At 32.8% G+C, this 18,714-nt stretch overlaps 1 protein-coding gene across 2 annotated transcripts; it reads right to left on the reverse strand.

Moving 5' to 3' along the window:
* Window positions 1-82: 82 nt before the first annotated feature.
* Window positions 83-6,628, reverse strand: LOC114192169 (probable galacturonosyltransferase 6). 2 transcript variants are annotated; one of them, XM_028081794.1, is made up of 9 exons: window positions 6,500-6,628; window positions 6,262-6,400; window positions 6,091-6,125; window positions 5,521-5,562; window positions 5,260-5,407; window positions 4,871-5,153; window positions 4,202-4,559; window positions 2,391-2,906; window positions 83-1,213 (listed from the first exon to the last, which is right to left on the reverse strand). In XM_028081794.1, the coding sequence occupies exons 2-9, from the start codon at window positions 6,371-6,373 to the stop codon at window positions 950-952; spliced, it is 1,758 nt and encodes a 585-aa protein (XP_027937595.1). In that variant the 5' UTR covers window positions 6,374-6,400; window positions 6,500-6,628; the 3' UTR covers window positions 83-949. The 2 variants fall into 2 exon arrangements, with proteins under 2 accessions (XP_027937595.1, XP_027937596.1); XM_028081795.1 differs by lacking the exon at window positions 6,091-6,125 and having other exon boundaries at window positions 6,262-6,628.
* Window positions 6,629-18,714: the final 12,086 nt, after the last annotated feature.

Genomic DNA, 18,714 nt, shown 5'->3' on the forward strand with positions numbered 1-18,714 from the left:
TATCAGAGAAAATTAGAATTTTACAGGCTGAGCATATTTCTCACAAATTATTATATAGATATTATTAATAAATTAGAGATGATGATGAAAATATGTCTAAAATATATTAAAAATGCATAATTAACACTGCCCCCAGAAAAATTTCCCAGGAGTACTTTCCAAAATTAGAGGGGTCGTTACACAGCCACAAGAAAATGAAATTAAAAAAAAATAAATAAAAATCAGCATTTCAAACAAATCACTCGATGTAAATACTAATAATAGGCCTGCTGCCTCTTCCTCCATTACGATTTCCAAACCTTCCTACCCTCGTGACCAAAGTAACTTCTGATAATCCATAGCCACCATATATAGAAAAGAGAATGAAAAAAAAAAAAAAAAAAAAACTAGATCCTTGGATATTGGAAACACTATGAAGAGGTCACTCCTTTCCACTTTGTAAAGACTAGAGATCAAATCATCCCCACGGAACAATTCAAATCACAGCCGTCATCCCTAATTTGCAATTGAGTTCTTCTAAGTAAATAAACCAGCTCCCAGTCGATGCATGGAACTGAGCAAGACCCACATTTGCTCCAAATTCACATTAAAATCTGTTCTAACAGAAAAGCAAGTATGAGTTGCTTCAACATGAATCACATCCAGGCCTTGTGCCGCCCAACCAAATACACACCGAATAGCAAAGAATGTCGGTATGAATTAAGAGACACTAAATATTATATATACAACAACCAATTGCATATGTAAGCAGCTACTGAATCTTCATCTTGACTATAATTTGGTAAGTTTCCAGAAAGAAGTGCAAGGAAATTTGGGGTGGTCAGAGATGTGGAAAACTCTAGAGAAGAATTGCAGAAATAATAACGTGAAGCAATCCGGGAATGAACCCTCGAGCCTGTCAACAACAGAAGCCCACTCAAATCAGGTAGAGGGAACTTTGAATTTTGAACTATGCCTGGAGATTGCACCGTTGCAAAAAATGGTTGTCATAATTCACATATTTGGTCCAAAAACTTTTATATCTGCCCATGGCAATATCCAACCACGGCTTCCTAAGCCCATCATAGTGTATAACGGCAGCCCGCTCAATCTCATTTCGATCGACATCTGAACTATAACCAAGGCCAAGAATATGCCATTGTCTATTCAACAATTCAGTCTTGTTATAGAAAGTGAGCCAGCCTAGAGGTAGACTTCCAACGGTCGACAACCCCTGCAAACATTATCCGAGACAAATAAGACAATTATTCCATTACAGTTTTATTTTAAAACAATATCGGGGGAAAGAAATGGAAAGTTGCTCAAACAAATTAACATTTGTGCTCCATCTTAAACAGTAATTTGAATGATAAGACATACTCCTCATTATGATTCCACCACCAAAATTAGATACAAGAAGAAAACGCCAATTTTAAATGCAAATCTAAAAAAATGCCTTGGTGATATCAAATATTTGCCTGATAATAGTCTCCGATTCAGGTCATTCATAATCAAAATTCAAACTACTTGGTTAAGGATGCTAAAATGCAAAAAACACCATCATAATGAAAACTCATAAACTACTTGGTTAAGGATGCTAAAATGCAAAAAGGACAATCGCAAGTGATGATCAATACAATTGAGGTTCAAGAACTTGGATGCCAAACATTGTTCTTCAAATTAACATTGCCTCATTAATGTCAGGAGTCTAACTGAAGATCTAATGAAATTTACATTGGAGAAATTTGGTTGGGTTAAAATAAGGGTGGACAAAAGGGTGGAGTCGAGTCATCAAAGACCAGCATCGAACCAAGTCGAAGAATCGAGCTAAGTTAGCCTGGACTGAAGAATTGAGCCGAGTCAGTCAGGACCAAAGGTCGAGCCAAGTCACCTAAGGCGACCCACACCAAAAGTTGAGCTGAGTTGGCCTAAGCCAAAAATCAAGCCATGTCAGGTCAAAGGTCAGACCAAATCGGTCCTAACTGAAGGTTGGGCCAAGTCGACCCGGGCTAAAGAAGTAAGATGAGTTTGCCCAATATAAAAGTCAAGATGAGTCGACTCAAGCCCAAGTTGAGCCAAGTGAACCAAACCTTAGTCGACATGATTCAGCCTGGGTTCACGTCGAGCCGAGTTGGTCCCACCCATGTCTTAAGAGGTTTAATAGTCAAGTATATTAGACTAATCCTACTGGATTTAATCTAATTGACAAAGTGGATTAATGTAGATTTAATCCAATTTAAATTAGATTGAAAAAAATCAAATGCAGTTAATCTAGTTAAACTGGATCTGGATTAATGATCCAATCTATTTTATTGGATCTAGACTGGATTTTGAAAAATCCAATCCATGACCACACTTAGGGTAAAATATTGAAGTGCACAAAACTAAATAAAGACATTTTTTAGTCGTACCATTTGCAAATAATTGTGATAGACAGCAGTTAAATTGTGTCTCCTCCACTGTTGCAAATCAAACAAGTTCATCCCAAATGCCCATGTGCAAGCATTGACATCAAACCTCTTTCCAATTAATGGATCTGAAAAGTTTAAGAACATGTCAATCCTATGAAATGGGATTTTTCCTTCTTGACAAGTTCCAACTGCTCCAATTACGTTTCCCTTCATATCCATATTCCACAGTGCACTGAGATCTTGTTGTACCACCACATCATGATCAAAGAGTATCACCTTATTTAGAGCAGGAAAAATGTCTGGAAGGTAGAAACGTAGGTAGTTCAATTCAGAGGTGTATCTTGGATCGCTGGAGTTACTTTCCTGGAAGGAATTGTCCTTGGACAGCCATTCAAAGTTGTCTATGCTCTGTACGTGGACTGTAGCTTTGCCAGGAGGATTTATCAAGAACCACATTGAGATTGCTGGTAAGTTGAGTGATTTGGTCAATACATGGAAAACAAGTTTCCCCTGATCCTGCAATTTGGAGTTCATTGTCAAGCTTTCTAACCACAATATATATACACACTTAATGAGAACTGTCAAAAATTGTATGTTTTATGGAGTAATGAGAGAAGAGACAATGAAGCAAATGATATCACGAAGTATATTGTTGATAATATATAATTTGTTGCAGTACCTTCATCTCGTACTCCTATTTATACTAAAAATCGGTCAGGTACTTGTATTACTAGTACAAAACCAGCCCATTAACAAACTAAACTAAATAAGGAAACAAAAACGTGAAATATTACAAAATCAGGAAAACAACTCCTGATATTGCTTCCTTAATTAGATGATTGATTGATTTTAGAATATTTTCTAAGTACTTTAGAAACTATTATAAAGATATGTTAAGTTAGCATACTTTTAACAATAATTTTCTCAGAGATTCCCGGTACTGCAACTAAATTATAATGACTCCACAACTTTACAAGATAAAGTGACATGAATTGATGAGGAGAGACAACATTCTTCGGAAAAAAAAAAAACTTATTGAGGAGCTTAAAAGGCTCTCTTCTGTCTCTCATCATGTATGTACTTCAAGTTAGACACTTCAATACAGATGCTGAGAAATCTGACGACGTAAAACGAGCTCCCACTAACTGGAAATGACTGTTTATCAGGAAGTGACTAACAATAATTTTCTTTTCAAATATATATATATATATATATATATATATATATATATATCAACCCAAGTAAATAATGAAAGGCAACATACTGTGGAAAGAAAGTGAGGAAATAATTTTATTTTATAACATTGAGACAGATCATAAATCAATCATCTTAGGTATTTACTGATTTGGCTTCTTGATTCTGAAATAAGTTCTGTAGCATTGAAAGCTTCAACTAGAATTCTAATTTTCAAGTAGTCAGGGTCAACTTCACATTACATTGAGTACAACATGTCATGTAATTAACTACCCAAGGTTAGGGGGAGGGATTATAATGATAGATCAGGTTCTTCCCACAAGTTCCTAAATATACCCTCTCAAATGTGAAACAAGCATTTCGAGTAAATGGGAGAGAGAGAGACATCAAGTCATCAACCACCAAAGCAACCACTACCACTAGGGACTTGTCTACTTTGAAATAACGTAACAGCTAAACTTATTAGTATGAGTTAGTATCTCTTTTTCTCTTTCAGCAGTTACATAGGGAGTCACAACGAAAACATTAGTTCAAAAATATTAAAGAGTATCTATGTTGAAAAAACAAAAAAACAAGATAAAATTTGGTCCAAATAAAAAAAAAAAAAGTTATTTTACCTTGGCAGATGAGATAGTAGAGTTCACAACTACTGCACATGCCAGAACATTGTCAGAGAAGACAGCATAATGATAAAGTTCTGGGCGATGAATATTATTTTCATTTGGAAGTTTTCTCTCCTCTGGCCTCAATGCAAAGTACTCTGCAGTCAACTGCATAGAAAGACAATGAATGCCTTTTGGGGCAGTCCTTGCAGCAAGATGTACAAGATATGTTGCTTGATGTCGCTGAGAACGGACTTGCTCTTCAACCTGACGCTTCATTGTATTGAGCTTGGCAGCCATATTAGAACAGTCCGGAAAAGCCCGGTAGACTTTAGACAATGAAGCTTCCATGTGTCTCATTTTCTGCAAAGCACTGTGAACTTCACTTGTTTTCAGATTGAAAAAAAATGTCAATTTTTGTAAACAATTCATATCAAATAAAAAATTAATGCCTTATAGCCATTCCTAAACCCAGGTAAATAAGAGCGTTAGGCTATTGACAAACAACGTAGACCCGTCAATATACAAACATGGATCAAATTTCAGTTCAAAAAATTAGCAATTAACAATTGTGGTTGTGGGACAAATTGATGTGTCATGCTTACTTTCTTCAAGGATCAAAACATTAGCAGCTTTCACTTGAAAGTTCTAGATGCAAGCATAGACTTACATGGGAAATTTTACCTCATTGATAGATCTGAATCCTGGGTGGCTTCACCAACTAATAATTCCATCTCTCTTGATAGCCGCTCCAAATCTCTCAAGCGCAAATTGCTGCTTGGTGGTGCAATTTTCAAGTATGCCTTGGCTAAAATAAGTTGATCCTTAATCTCTTGAACCTTCTTAGTTGTTACTTCGATATTCTTCTCTAACAATCTCTGTGAATCATGTATATTCCTACCTTGAGACGTGAAGGATAATTCATTCTGCTGAGTTCCCTGGTGTTCTTTTCCGTGTTGATTGAAACCTGAACTCGACAATAGTGCAAATTTGAGACAGTCCCACATAGTTTATCACTTAAGAAGAAATATGTAAGCCCAAAATTAAATAATAAAAAACTTATATATACCAACCATTTATTTCCAAAGTGGCGCCTCTGTATCCCGCATCTCTAGATTCCTTAGAATCATGATTGTTTTCTGATTCGTAACCAATTGTTGAAACAAAATTGTTTTCCGTATAAACAACTTGATTTGGTTCATCTAATTCTTCAGCATCTTCCTGAAACTCAAAAACAGGCAGAAAATTTAAAAGTATTATATGTCAGTTCACTCGGAAAAGAAAACAGGTACTTAACGCAATGAGGAAAAATTCATAACCAAAACTCTTACTACCTGTTCTACAGCATTTAACTTCATTGTATCTGTCCTGTATGCCTGCAAGAAAAATAAATTAATAAACAAATAAAATGAAAAAGAATGAAGACAGTTTGAATACAATTCCAAAGGTGTTTGGTATTGTTCTCAAATCAAAATTGAAGTTTTGCATCGAGAATGAAAAACCTTGATGACACAAATAACAGATATAAAACTATAGTTCTAACTGGAAAAATACACCGGTAGCACGTATCAAACTGCCTCTAAGTTTTATCCTAAAATAAATTCAAGTTCCAAAGTGGAGCATAAAAGCTGGTATAGTTCAACTAGCTGCTTTGAAAGAAGAACTCATTTTTCCTCCACTTAAAACAAACAAATCCGAAGTAACACGATAATCCGCTACTAAATTCCGGGAAAGTGCGAGAAACTCCATTGACTACTCCACTCACCGACACTAGAATTTAAAATCCAGTACTAAAAACCAAGCCAAACAACATATCCTCCGGCTCAAACTAGTTCGTGGCAACCAAAAGCAAGAAGAGCTAGAAACATGTTTCAACAAAACAAAACAGGAATCCGGAGTCTTACAGCGCGATATAAATCTTCGAAAAAATCTCTTCTTCCTGAAACGACGGTCAGATAAAGGCGCAGAATCAATCGAAAGAGTCACAAGCAATGGCGAAAGAAAAACGACATTGCAAAATACCAAGCAGCAAACAATCACGTGATGAGAGAGAAAGATAGAGGAATTGAAGTTACCGAGAGGATTGAGAAGGTTGAGGCGGTGAGAGACGAAGACGAGGGGAGCGACGACGGAGAGAGAGAGAAGAGAGAGGATGAAAATCCTCTGGCAGCGACGGATTTTGCTCATTGATGAGTTTGGTTCTTCTGGATCCTACTGGAGAAGTAGCGCATTACATTACATTGCGTAGATTCAGATCTTGGAGAGGGTATGATGCTTCAACCCGAAGAAACACGCACGTAGAGTTTCACTTACCCTTTGCGCTGCTAGTTGGTGTCAACCAGATAGAGAAAAAAGAAGCAGAAGCTTAGCTTTGGCCGTGGTTATAGTTCCGACACGGCTACCTGTGAGTGACAGTCTGTGAGAACGAGCAAAGTCAAGTAGAATTGACTGCGAAAATTATTTTTTATATATACAATTATTGTCAAATGACCATTTATGTTTTTAGAGGTGTAAGTTCATAATAATTTAATTTTTAAAATAATTAATATATTCTTATTTTTAATGAGACTATTTTTAAAATATAATTCAACTTTCTATGATCTATAACATTAAGTTATTTTGTAAAACAAGTGTTATGCTATAACAAAATAATTGATTTGTTTAATCGAAATCAAATTATAGTTATTTAAAAAAAACAATCTAATCATCCATTTACGTATTGAATGATTAAAATTATTATTTATTACAATATTTTTATTTCTGGTTTTATATATTAATATATATATATATATAATAAAAAATTGTTTAATATTAAAAATTCAATTAATGTTTTTAATTAAGAATCGTGAAACGATGAAACAGAAAACTGGATTCGTGCATCATGATAATATTTTTTAAAATCTGGATATATGTAAAATAATTTTGTGATTACTAGAAAATATAAAATATATTTTACTTGCAATAAAAAAATATTTTCAGAGTAACTTTTTGATGATAAAATATTCAAAATATGCATGGACTTAATCAATTTTAAATATTTTATTATTTTAATTTTGAAAAGTTAAAATAAATATAAAAAAATCTTTAAAATGTGTTTTCTATTATTATTTTTTAAAAGTGTATTAAAAGGGGACTATATGTAGAAAAAACCCAACTTAATTTAAAGAGATCATGGACCAAATACACAATTTCAAGTATGTTGAATTATTGTTTTCGAAAACAGATTGATTGGGTTATTAAGCAAAATTTGAAAATATTGTAATAATCATTTTACAATTTATTTTCTTACATTGATTTAAGTAAATAAAATATCAAGTTAAAAAATATATATGTACACTTTTTGGTATATATATTTTATACTCCTATTTTATTAAATATATATTTTAAAATTGAGAAAAAATTATGATAATATATAAAAGAAAAACACATTTAATATTTCAATTTTACTCTTATTTATATTTTAAAATTAAAAAATAAATTATTCCTATAATGTCAAATAGGATAAATAATTCAAATGTTAATCGTCTTTAATTTTTTGATTGTCAATTGTTGGTTACTCTTTCTATTTTGTCTCAATTCTATTTTTTTTGAGTTTTAACTTTTTTTGTGTTTAAGCCTTTTATTGCTTTGTTTTCTTGGCTACTCTTCGGTGTGCATTGAATTGTCGTGCAGGAAGAATTCTTCCAATGTGGACCATTGCTAAGAGGTAGTATATTAGAGGGTAAATGTTCAATTGAAACTTCAAGCCAAAGAACTTTCAAGGAGCATACCAAATACTCAAAGTAGGAGAGAAAAGTGAGCTTAAACACCCAAGGAGCAAGGAGAGTTGGTCACGAGAAAATAGCCACATTTGGCTTGATACTAATTTAATCGTGTTAGGAATTAACTATTGGGAAAATAATAGATGTAAAAATATATTTATTAAGTCTGTTAGTTAACAACATATTTCAATAACTGACTTTTATTTACCAAATTGTCATCGCATATTTTTTAAGTACGTTTTCTTCTAAAGAGACTTAAAATCACATACTTAGAAGGCCTATTTTGCACTAGTGCATAATAGTTCGAAACTCAACAACAACAATAACGTATCAACACATGCTTCATGGTTGATATGGAGTCTCAAGAAAGCAAGGTAAGTACTTATAACTCTAATATACAAGAAAAGTAGGATGAGTTTCTTGATGCATTTGAAGAATTACATAAAAAAAAAAAAAACTTGATTGCTTAAATAAAAAGCTCAACATGGATCATAAAGGGTTGAAAAATATATTAAAGAAATTAGAAAAGGAAAACAAGAATTTGAATTCTAATTTGGAAAATTCAAACATCATTTATAAACACTCTAGTAATTATAATTCAACCTTGCAAGTTGAAATTTTTTATTGTAAAGATTGCAAGAGCTTTAAAAACAAAGTTGAATTTCTTGAGAAAACTCTTACAAAGTTTACAATGGAAAAATCCAACTTGAATACCCTTCTTAATTCTCAAACGTGTGTAATGGATAAAGCTAAAATTGGATATTCCCTTTCAAAGAAACAAAAATCTTTCAAAAGATTTTCCTTTCATCCTAAAATGTTATTCACTATAGCTTCTATTGTTTAAAGAAGGTTCATATATCATATTCTTATTATTTCAAAAACGTTGGTGTTCTAAGTAGAAAATATTTTTTGTTGCTAAAAAGCATCTATATTGTTAACATGAAGGGACACAACCACAAAATGGGTACTTGGATGTATTTTACTTGTTTTTGCATGGGTTATGAAAAGCCTAATGATCAATGTGATTTTTTTTTGTGTAAAAATAAGTTTGAATCATTCCCTGCTTCAATAACGATATGAGTAAAGCAACCTTTCATATGTTTGAAGATGTTTCTTGAGACATAAAAAATTAATCATTTGTTGCAAAAAAATGTTTCTAAAAATACAAATTGCATTTTTGCATATATGTTGTTATTTTTCAACACTTTGAATAAAATAGAAATGCATCTCAAATCAAGTGTTTGCAAGAAAGTTGTCTTCTGTGGAGGAGTTTCACACTATATTGATAAAAATCTACTCAAGATGTATGATGAGTACAATTTGGTTAGTTTCATTTATCTATGTGACAATCTTAAAGTAATTTATGTGGTAAATCATTGCTTGATTTGTTGTCCTGCATCAAATAAGGTAATTTTCATAGGAAAAAGAATACAAAACATTTACATGGTTGTTTTTGACAACCCATCTTTTCAATATATTGCATGCTTGTTTATAAATAAAAAAGGAAGAATCATGGCTTTGGCATATTAAGCATAGCTTGTACCAATTGAAATATGCATTTCATATATTGTTGGATATATTAATCAATTAGATGTTGATATTAATCGATTAAATAGTGTCTAATTCCATTTATGCTTGCTTCAGAGTTAATCGATTATGTTGCAATTTAATTGATTAATATACTGATGTGACTGGTTTTCATCTCAGGCTTTAATGAACTCTTAATTGCATATTTTTTATAATCTCTTTTTCCTCATCTACACTCTTTTAAAATTTCAAACTCTTTTTTTAATATCTCACTAACACTAGTTACAATTTTCAAAAAACCATTTTCTTTAGCCTAGCCTTTGTTATTGCTTAGGTGCTTATTCCTACGGGAAGTAATCTTTTGTCTGTATTATTGTGATTAGTTGTTGTTTTGCTGGTTTGATTTTTAGTTGTATTTGGTTTTGATTTGTATTGTGTTTAAAAACTATTTTGTTTATCTTTATTTGAACACTATTTCTAAAACCTGAACATTTTTATCGATTGATCTTTTACTTTGATCATGCATACTACATTTGGTTGAACGATAACGATATTTTAACATACGTTTTTGACACAAATTTGACACAACTTACATGTCATTTTTTATTTATTTCAAAAATCATTTTTTTTAAAGTTGGTGAAGGAGTCTCGCACGTGTGTGGTGTTTTGGGGTAAAGCATGAGTTGTCTCTCTTTACAAACAAAGAGAACCAAAAAGTTTAGCCAAGAGAGAAAACAGAGCAACGCGACTGTAGAGCAATGTGATAGAGAGAAGCGCCATAGAATCACCATTGCAGCCAATAGAGAAACATTTCGTTGCGAATGTAAAGCACAAATAAGCAGTGATTGTGATTTAGGGTTTTTGAGTCAACATTCGTTTATCATTGCGGTTGTGAGTTTGTTCATTGATTTTTTGTGTTTTTGTTGGTTGAGAAATTGTTAGACATTCGGTACTGTATATTTTGATTGTTGGGCAACGATTTCATGTTTGGGGGGGTTTTGGTAGAGAAGGTTTCAAATTTAGGAATCACTGAAAGTTCAAACCTTTGGAGAGAAGTGATTTTGATGAAGACAAAGAAGTGATTATCTGTTCCCGCTTTTAGTCGTTGGGCTTTGTTGTGATTTTATAGGGCACTACAACCTTTGTGCTTCAATTTGGCCATTCGTGTTTTTGAAGGCAACTTGGGTGGTGGTTCACTTTGTGCAAACATCCATGATTGATGTTGCTTTTCATCTTCATCTTTGTTCACAAACTGGTAGGGTATTCTTGCGTTGAGTGTATATTTTTATTTGTGGACTAGAATTTTGTGTTTTCCATTTCGTTTTTGGTTGGTGTGTGTTGTGGGGTGGAATGTTTCGTTGGTGTGGGTTGTTAGGGCATTGACATGTGTATGTTTTGATTGTTGGGGAACAATTCCTTTGTTCTTGTGTTTTTTGGTGTAATGTTTTGTTGTTTGGAGTTGTGTTAGAAATATGATTCGTTTGTGTTTGTTGTTTATTTATGTTTATTTTTTTTACAGTTGATAAGATTTGTATAAATAAGTAATAGTTAAGAAAATTCCACATAAAGAAAAGATAATTCGAATGTGTTTTTGATTTTTGTTGTGGATTTTGTGCATTTTTTGGCTTAAATATTATGTTTGGTGTGGGTGAACAACTTCAGCATATTTGGGAGTAATACATATGTCAATGGATACCAGATGGAGACAATAGCAAAAGGCAACAAGTGCTTCATGAATATGACTTATTAATCAAAAGTTAAAAGTAACTGGTATAAATTTATTATATTGTGAACCATACTAATGTAGGAGGACGGCAACAAAAGACATTTAGGTTACAGAATATTGAAATGAATTGTATTTGATGGAGTAGTTGTAAATGTCAAATATATAGGATAAAACCCTAAATCACAATCATTGCTTCTTTGTGCTTTACATTCGCAACGAAATGTTTCTCTATTGGTTGCAATGGCGATTCTATGGCGCTTCTCTCTATCACATTGCTCTGTAGTCGCGTTGCTCTGTTTTCTCTCTTGGCTAAACTTTTTGGTTCTCTTTGTTTGTAAAGAGAGACAACTCATGCTTTACCCCAAAACACCACACACGTGCGATACTCCTTCACCAACTTTAAAAAAATGATTTTTGGAATAAATAAAAAATGACATGTAAGCTATGTCAAATTTGTGTAAAAAATGTATGTCATAATATCGTTTTTGTTGGTTGAAAACTCTGTCTCTTTGTTCTATCCATGCTTTTTATCATGTCCAAAGGGAGGGAGGACGTTTTTGTTATTATTTTTATAGGTTGGCTATTATAAAAAAAATGGGAACATTGTTATTACTATGTCAAAGAAGATCACGTTGTTCTTTTTTATGATGTCCATATGCAATGAATGATTTTTAATTTCTTCTCCATTTGTGAAACAAAATCTTCACTAAACAATGTGATATGTATTAAGTTGAGAAGTAACTTTAGCACTAATATCTCTCATAAGAAAAAAAATGAAATAAAAAGAATTCACTAAATATCAAAAGTTGAAATTATGACCAGATAACAAGGAAAATTATTTTAACATTTAATTTTGAAAAAAAAATATCGATGTCACACTCCATATCTTTGTTAAAATTTATATATTTTCAATTATATTGCATGCATCATTTTATAGAATAAGACAAAATTCTTTATATTCCATAATTCCCACTAAATAATATTTAATATCCACCCTTTAATTTCCATCACAGGGATCATTACTTCTCATGAGAACATCAACTATTTACCTTCTTGTGATTTTTTTATGTTTCTATCTATTTATTGAACTACTTAATTAAAATTATAATAAAATTATATTGTCCAAATATTCTCCACCTAGATGGCAGCCATATTGCATCACCATTTCAATAATACATATTGTATCATTGTATATTCCATGGACACACCAAAATCTTAACTTTCAACACATTACTAGTTTGAGACTCGTACTTACACACGGGTGGTTTTTTGTTGTGTTTTATTGGTTTTGGATTTTATATTTACTTATGTTTTATCTAAGTAAAGATCAAATTATTTGATTAATAGAAATACTAATTATAGATGTAAGTGCCAATTGTTGTTGATTAGGTAATAAATTTAATGAAAAAAATATTAATATTATTATAATATTTTTTTCATAGCAAGAGTATGATTGCGTTTCAGACTGGATGTGAAGAGTCTGATTTTGGCGGTAAGACACACTGATTATTTGTCTTTTCGAAATATCTGGCCTTTTATTATATATTGTGAGTTTCGATTTGATGTTTGCATTTTTGGTGTCGTTGGTCTAATGCTTAAACGTTCGATTAGAATGCAAAGGAAACATTTATTCTGTTTAAGTGTATTGTTCAGTTTCATGGACGAAAAAATAAAACCCTTCAGTGTCCATAGCGTTGTGGTTCGGTTTGGCATAAGAGAAAATGTCAGGTTCCAAACATTTCAGTTTCAAGAATTTTTTCCAAAACTCGATCATGTTCTTGGATCCTTCCGAGGTTAGTGTATGGACTTCTTTGCTTTTAGCTTTTCCTTTTTCTTTTAATGTGATTTGGTTTGAAGACAGTTCTTTCCTTATGGTAATACTACAGGTTTCGGAATAGGAAATTTCGTTGTAAACATGAATTATTGAAACATAGTCCTTTGCGTTCTGTTTTTCCCAGGAGTTTTTAGTGTTAGATGAAGGCTTCTTCTTAGAATGGGGTAAATCATTAGTAATAGGCACGAACTATTTTTCTGATCCTGGGCGAAATGTGCTTAACATTGAGTTTGATGAAAATCTGGTGGTAGAGAGGAAGTTTTGTGGTGTTACTCAGATATTAGGGTTTTACAATCTACATGACATGGGTTACGTATGCACTCTGTTTTGTGGAGATAGGTACTTTCGATTAAGACTGTTTGACTTATATTGGAAGGAAATTGAGTACCATGTGGTAGGACAATCAAGGTCTACGATGGGCTATGACCCTTTTGGTTTATCGAGATATTTTCAATGTTTTAGAGTGAAGTTGTTGCGATCGAGGGTAAAATGTTTTATTCCTTACTTATTTTGATTATTTTTGTGTATGTATATCTATATTTACTAATTTTCGCTTTACTTTTAATGCTTATGAACAACCATATATTCTTCTCCCAAACGAATTTTAGATATTTTTTCAAGATGAACTCAAGACTGATCGTAATGTTGAACTATATGATCCTGTTACAAAAAAAATTGAGTTGTTTATGGATACAACAGATTTAGGAAATATTGTATTGTTTAGGCCGGCAGAATTTATGAAGTACTATGGGTTGAAGAAATGTTTTTTCCTACATTTGAGTTATGTAGGAAAAAATAAATTTATTCATAATATTTTCTCCCCTGAAGGAGTAGAAATGGTCTACGACAAGGATTCAGTCGCTGGCTTTGACATAGTAGTGATCTTGTTGTTAATGTTATTCCTGATAATGCATCACATAGTAGTGATGATGGGCTCGTGAAGTACTTAACACATTATGATGTTCAAACTTCATCTCTGGTATAGTTTATGTTTATGACAGTATGTTTCTTCACAATGGTATTGTTATGGAATTGGTGTCTAACAAAACTCCTTTTGTTTGCAGTATCTGAATTCCAATTTTGCTAGACAGTTTTTGGATAAAAGTCACAAGAGATATTTGCTTACCAATGAAACTGCTATATATTGCTCTTGCTCAATTCGTTGCACTAGAAGGAGCAATTTTGAATGCTATTTGACCTGTGGATGGAAGACGTTCTGCAAGGACAATGACTTAGCTTTTGGTGATGCCATAAAATTTGTAATAGACGATGATAAGAAAAACAGCATCCATGTTGTAAAGGTTTAGGTCTGTTGGACAATAGTGTTTTGGTTAATTTATGTTTTCGGCTATTTTGGGATGCCTTTATAGTTAGGTATGAAGTTAGAATTGGAAAACAATTTGTGTTTTGTGAACGCCTATTTACTTTTGGATTGTTGTTTATTGCAACGATGTTATTTGACCAAGTACTCAATGTCCAAGATCAAATATTGTTAAATTATTTAAATATTGTTATTTTAATGATTAATTATTACTTTGTATAACATTGATGGAGACTATATGTAATAATATTTCATTACTTAAAATGGTTGAATTTTCTTTGGTATATTAACGTGGTTTTAATGTAGTAATTAAAGTAATAAATTGCCCGATATCATTTTACTTGGTATAAGTTATATATAATATAAATTTATTACTAAAAATACATGTTTTTCTATCCACATGATTTTAATGTACTAATTAAAGTAATAATTATTTTCGTATAATTTTAGATGTTATAGAAAATTTATTAATAGAATAAAAGTTTTATACAAATGTTATTAAAAGAATTAATCGCAATAATTGATTAATAAACCAAATGTTTTCTACGAATCTTATGAAAATAATTAACTGCAATAATTGATTAATAAAGAAAATGTTTCATAGCAATGTTAATCAAATAATTAAGTGCAATAATAAAATATATAATGTTCCTAAAAATCCAGTTGTGTACAATATAGTATGAAAATTTGGTATGGGTTCAAAGTTGACCTAAAATTCTAGTTGTGTACCAATATTATAATCATCGCTGATGTTAGATTTGTTGCTAAGACTTGCGGTGGTGTGGTTAGTGAAAATTTGGTATGGGCTCAAAGTTTACGTTCTCCCTAATGGATGATGAAACACAACATACGAGAAGATGTATGACTGTGAGTAAAAAATGGAGTTGAAAAAAAACTGAATATAATTAGGTTTTATCGTAGTGGTGCACAAATCAATTTTGGTGGTGTTGTTATCAAAGTTCAGTATAAGTTAGGTACGTTTGTTGGTTTTAGTTTAAATGCATTGCCATGTGTTGTGTAATAGGACCAAATAATGGTCAAGCTGAAAAGATTCTAAAGTAGTCATTGGTCATAGGTTCATATAGGAGAACTTGTAAGCTTTTGGGAACAATTGAAAAGATGGAACAATGGAAGGAGGTTGATCTTTGTTTTGGTGAGTTCTTATGGCCTCAATAATATTCAATTGATTATTTTTTTAATCTCATATTAATGAATTATTATATGTACCATATTAGATGGATCTGGATCTTTCATTTCAGATTTTATTGAAGATTTTTCATTGTTGCGATTAAGATTGCGGAAAGTCATACATCATTGCTTCCAATTGGGATTTGCAAGTTTTATCATGGGTAGAGCTACATAAGCTTATTGCAATGCTTCTGTCTATCTCCAAAAGTAAGAAGTTTTTTGCATCTTTTGTAATGTATTTTTGTAAGACCTATAAACTTAATTAATTGACTAAAGTTCTTTCTATCGAATTTGAATGCTATAATATTTCCTTTGGCTAATAAATTGTTAGAAAGGCTTCTACAAAATCTTTAGTAATTAATAACAAAAAATTTTGTCTTAAGATAAACTATACATTTTGGAATACTTCTCTGTATACAACATTGGTTGTATTCGAAGGTTTGTTGTCCTTGTCATGGATTAGGATTCTTAACCCATATTTACTTTGAACTCTAGAGACTGCAATGTATAGCTGACCGTGACTAAATACCAGTATCGGCAATACAATCCAACAAAACGTAGTGATTGACCTTGAGATTTGTTTATTGTCATTGCATATGATAGCATGATAAGAAATTATTTTCTGATTAGCTTAAATGAAAATGAGGATTGTGAGGGAGACATTGACATTCTTGGAATATAAATGTCTTGCTCATCTTTATTACCTGCAATCATCTTAGCTTCAATAACAAGGTTTGGAAGTCTTGTTATTATTAATTTGCTCCCATTGCACAAACCTTCTGCTTGGTCTAAGTTTCTCAAAAGCATTATTGGTAATCCAATCGATCAGTTTGATTCTATGGTTAGGAAGTGTGAGACCCGTGAAATTTAAATAAATAAATAATTAATTATTTAATAAATGCGGGTAGTAGAAGCCTTTATGACATTTAATGTTAATTGCCGTAATGTGGAAAAGTACTAGCTCAAGTGGTTGAGAGTACTTGTTTGGTGAGAGGACTTGGGTTCGAGTCCTATGTATGCCAATTGTATGATATTATGTTTTGTGCATTATTTTAAGGTTATGATTGAATAGGAGTAGTGACAATGTAATCCTAAAATTATAGGAATTATCATGAAACATGATTGGTTGAATGGGTTGTGTGTTGACTTTGTAATTGAGTGGTTGTGGGTTCAAACCTTGTTGAGAACGAAATTAGAACTCTCTTTTTGCTAAATTTAGAGTTCTGTTGTTCTGATGTTGTTTGAGAAGCTGTTTATGCTTTGGTATGGATATAATGGGGGGGGGGGGTTTGTGTTGTATGATTGTTTATGGCTCAATTTCAGGTTTTGAATGATCCAATTGAGTTCAAATTTATCCATGAGAATTGTCATTGTTTGGATTGTTTGGTGATGGTCAAATTGTGGTTTTGGCATTGTGTCTTGATGTTTTGCATGCGTGAACAGGGAGAAAGTCTGCTATTTTCGCCTTCTACTCGAGCGTCTCGCTCAAGCGGGAAGCCCAGGCTTTGGGCGACAAAGCATCTCGCTCAGGCGGGAGTGGCTCGCCTAAGCGAGAAATCGTGAGGAGCTGTGTGTGTTTGATGGACTCGCCGCCTAGGCGAGAGATTTGGTTTTAGGCAAAAGGGTGATCTCGCCTAAGCGAGAAGGTCTCGCTTAAGCGAGCCTTCGCAAATTGCCACTGTGATGCACTTGTCCAGGCGAGAAAGCCCGGCTTAAACGATCCAGGCCTAATCGCTTGAGCGAAGGCTTTTAGCCCAAGCAAATATAGTGCAGTGTGTGTGCGTTGTTTGTACGCCTTGATGCAGACGTGGATTAGGAGATGTTGTGCCATGAGCGGATAGATTTATGGATGGTGGTTAACATGTGATGGTATGAGCGGGGAGGTTCATACTTAGTTGCTCTCATATGGGGATACGAGCGAGGTAGGTTCGTATGTTCCGTGCTCACATTCAAGAGATGCTGCGTGCGGGGAGGTACGTAGCTGGTGGATCACATGTGTTGGACTACGGGCGGGTAGGTCGTAGAGAAGAACTACGAGCGAGGAGGTTCGTAGAGACAGGACCACGAGCGAGCAGGTTCGTGTGAGCATCATAAATCTTGAGTTCATGGTTAACTATGTTGTGTGGTGAGAAGATTGGAAAGCCTTGGGGTATTAAGGACTTGGACAATGTCTAAATTTAATAATATATAACTGGAGTAATTATATTATTGAACTGATGTGTTTTCTTTCTATTAATAAGCTCACCCTTTCTGTTTGTGCTTGACGATGATCGTGTAATTCTTTACACGGAGCAGTTGATGATACAGGTGATGTTGCTGATGTTTAAGACGGAGAGTGGGGCTAGCTTGGGATGAAGCTATAAATTTTATTATGATATTATTATTTTATCAAAAGTTTGGAAATTGTAATAAGATTGTTATTTAGCTTTAATTAAATATGTACACCCTGAACGATGTTTTAAATTTTCCCGCGGTTGGGAATAATGAAACTATGAGGTTATTTTATAAATTATGTATTCATTTATTTTAATTAAGTAATTTCCAGTAGGGATGTTACAGGAAGGCCAGACGTAGACAGAGAATATAGGAATTCGGAAGTTATAGTGTTATAGCTATCGTTTGAAGCAGATTCAGTTTCATCAACTGAATCGTAGCTAAGATACTCCTTTTCTTCCCCTGTATTAGTAATAATATTAGTCACAATAAATTTCCAAATTATAATCATATTAGATTGAGGGTCTGGATAGATATACCTGGAATTAGTGATAACATGTATTGATTGATTTCATTGACTGTCTCAATCCTACTTGCCAATAGTATTCTACATTGGAGAAAGGACTCGTCCGTGTACTTTTGTATCAAATTTGGGTAAGTGGCACACACAATTGCTTGTATAGGATCATTGAACTCTAAAATTAGGAATTCTTGAGATATTTCAATTTCAGTCGTTAGGTTCTTCTAACTTACCATCACCAATTTGAACAATCTAGTCTGAGAATTCTTGAATCTCTGATGCAGTTGATTGTAGGCCTTCTTGTAGCAGACACATATTTTTTGTCAATTTTAATACTTCACAGTGATCCCATAAATAAGATGAATTAATTGTGGCGTTGACAATATAAGATCTGGACCCTCCTAGTATAATAGGTAATATTTGCCTAAAGTCTCCAC

This window comes from Vigna unguiculata, chromosome 7 (assembly GCF_004118075.2).
Source record: "Vigna unguiculata cultivar IT97K-499-35 chromosome 7, ASM411807v1, whole genome shotgun sequence".
NCBI classification, from domain to species: domain Eukaryota; kingdom Viridiplantae; phylum Streptophyta; class Magnoliopsida; order Fabales; family Fabaceae; genus Vigna; species Vigna unguiculata.

What these genes read in the sequence shown, in the direction of transcription:
- LOC114192169 (XM_028081794.1), bottom strand. Translation starts at nt 6,373, where the DNA reads ATGAGCAAAATCCGTCGCTGCCAGAGGATTTTCATCCTCTCTCTTCTC. An exon ending in CAACCTTCTCAATCCTCTCG is followed by an intron (nt 6,126 to 6,261) that starts GTAACTTCAATT and finishes CCGTCGTTTCAG; the next exon opens with GAAGAAGAGATTTTTTCGAA. An exon ending in CGCCACTTTGGAAATAAATG is followed by an intron (nt 5,154 to 5,259) that starts GTTGGTATATAT and finishes TGTCGAGTTCAG; the next exon opens with GTTTCAATCAACACGGAAAA.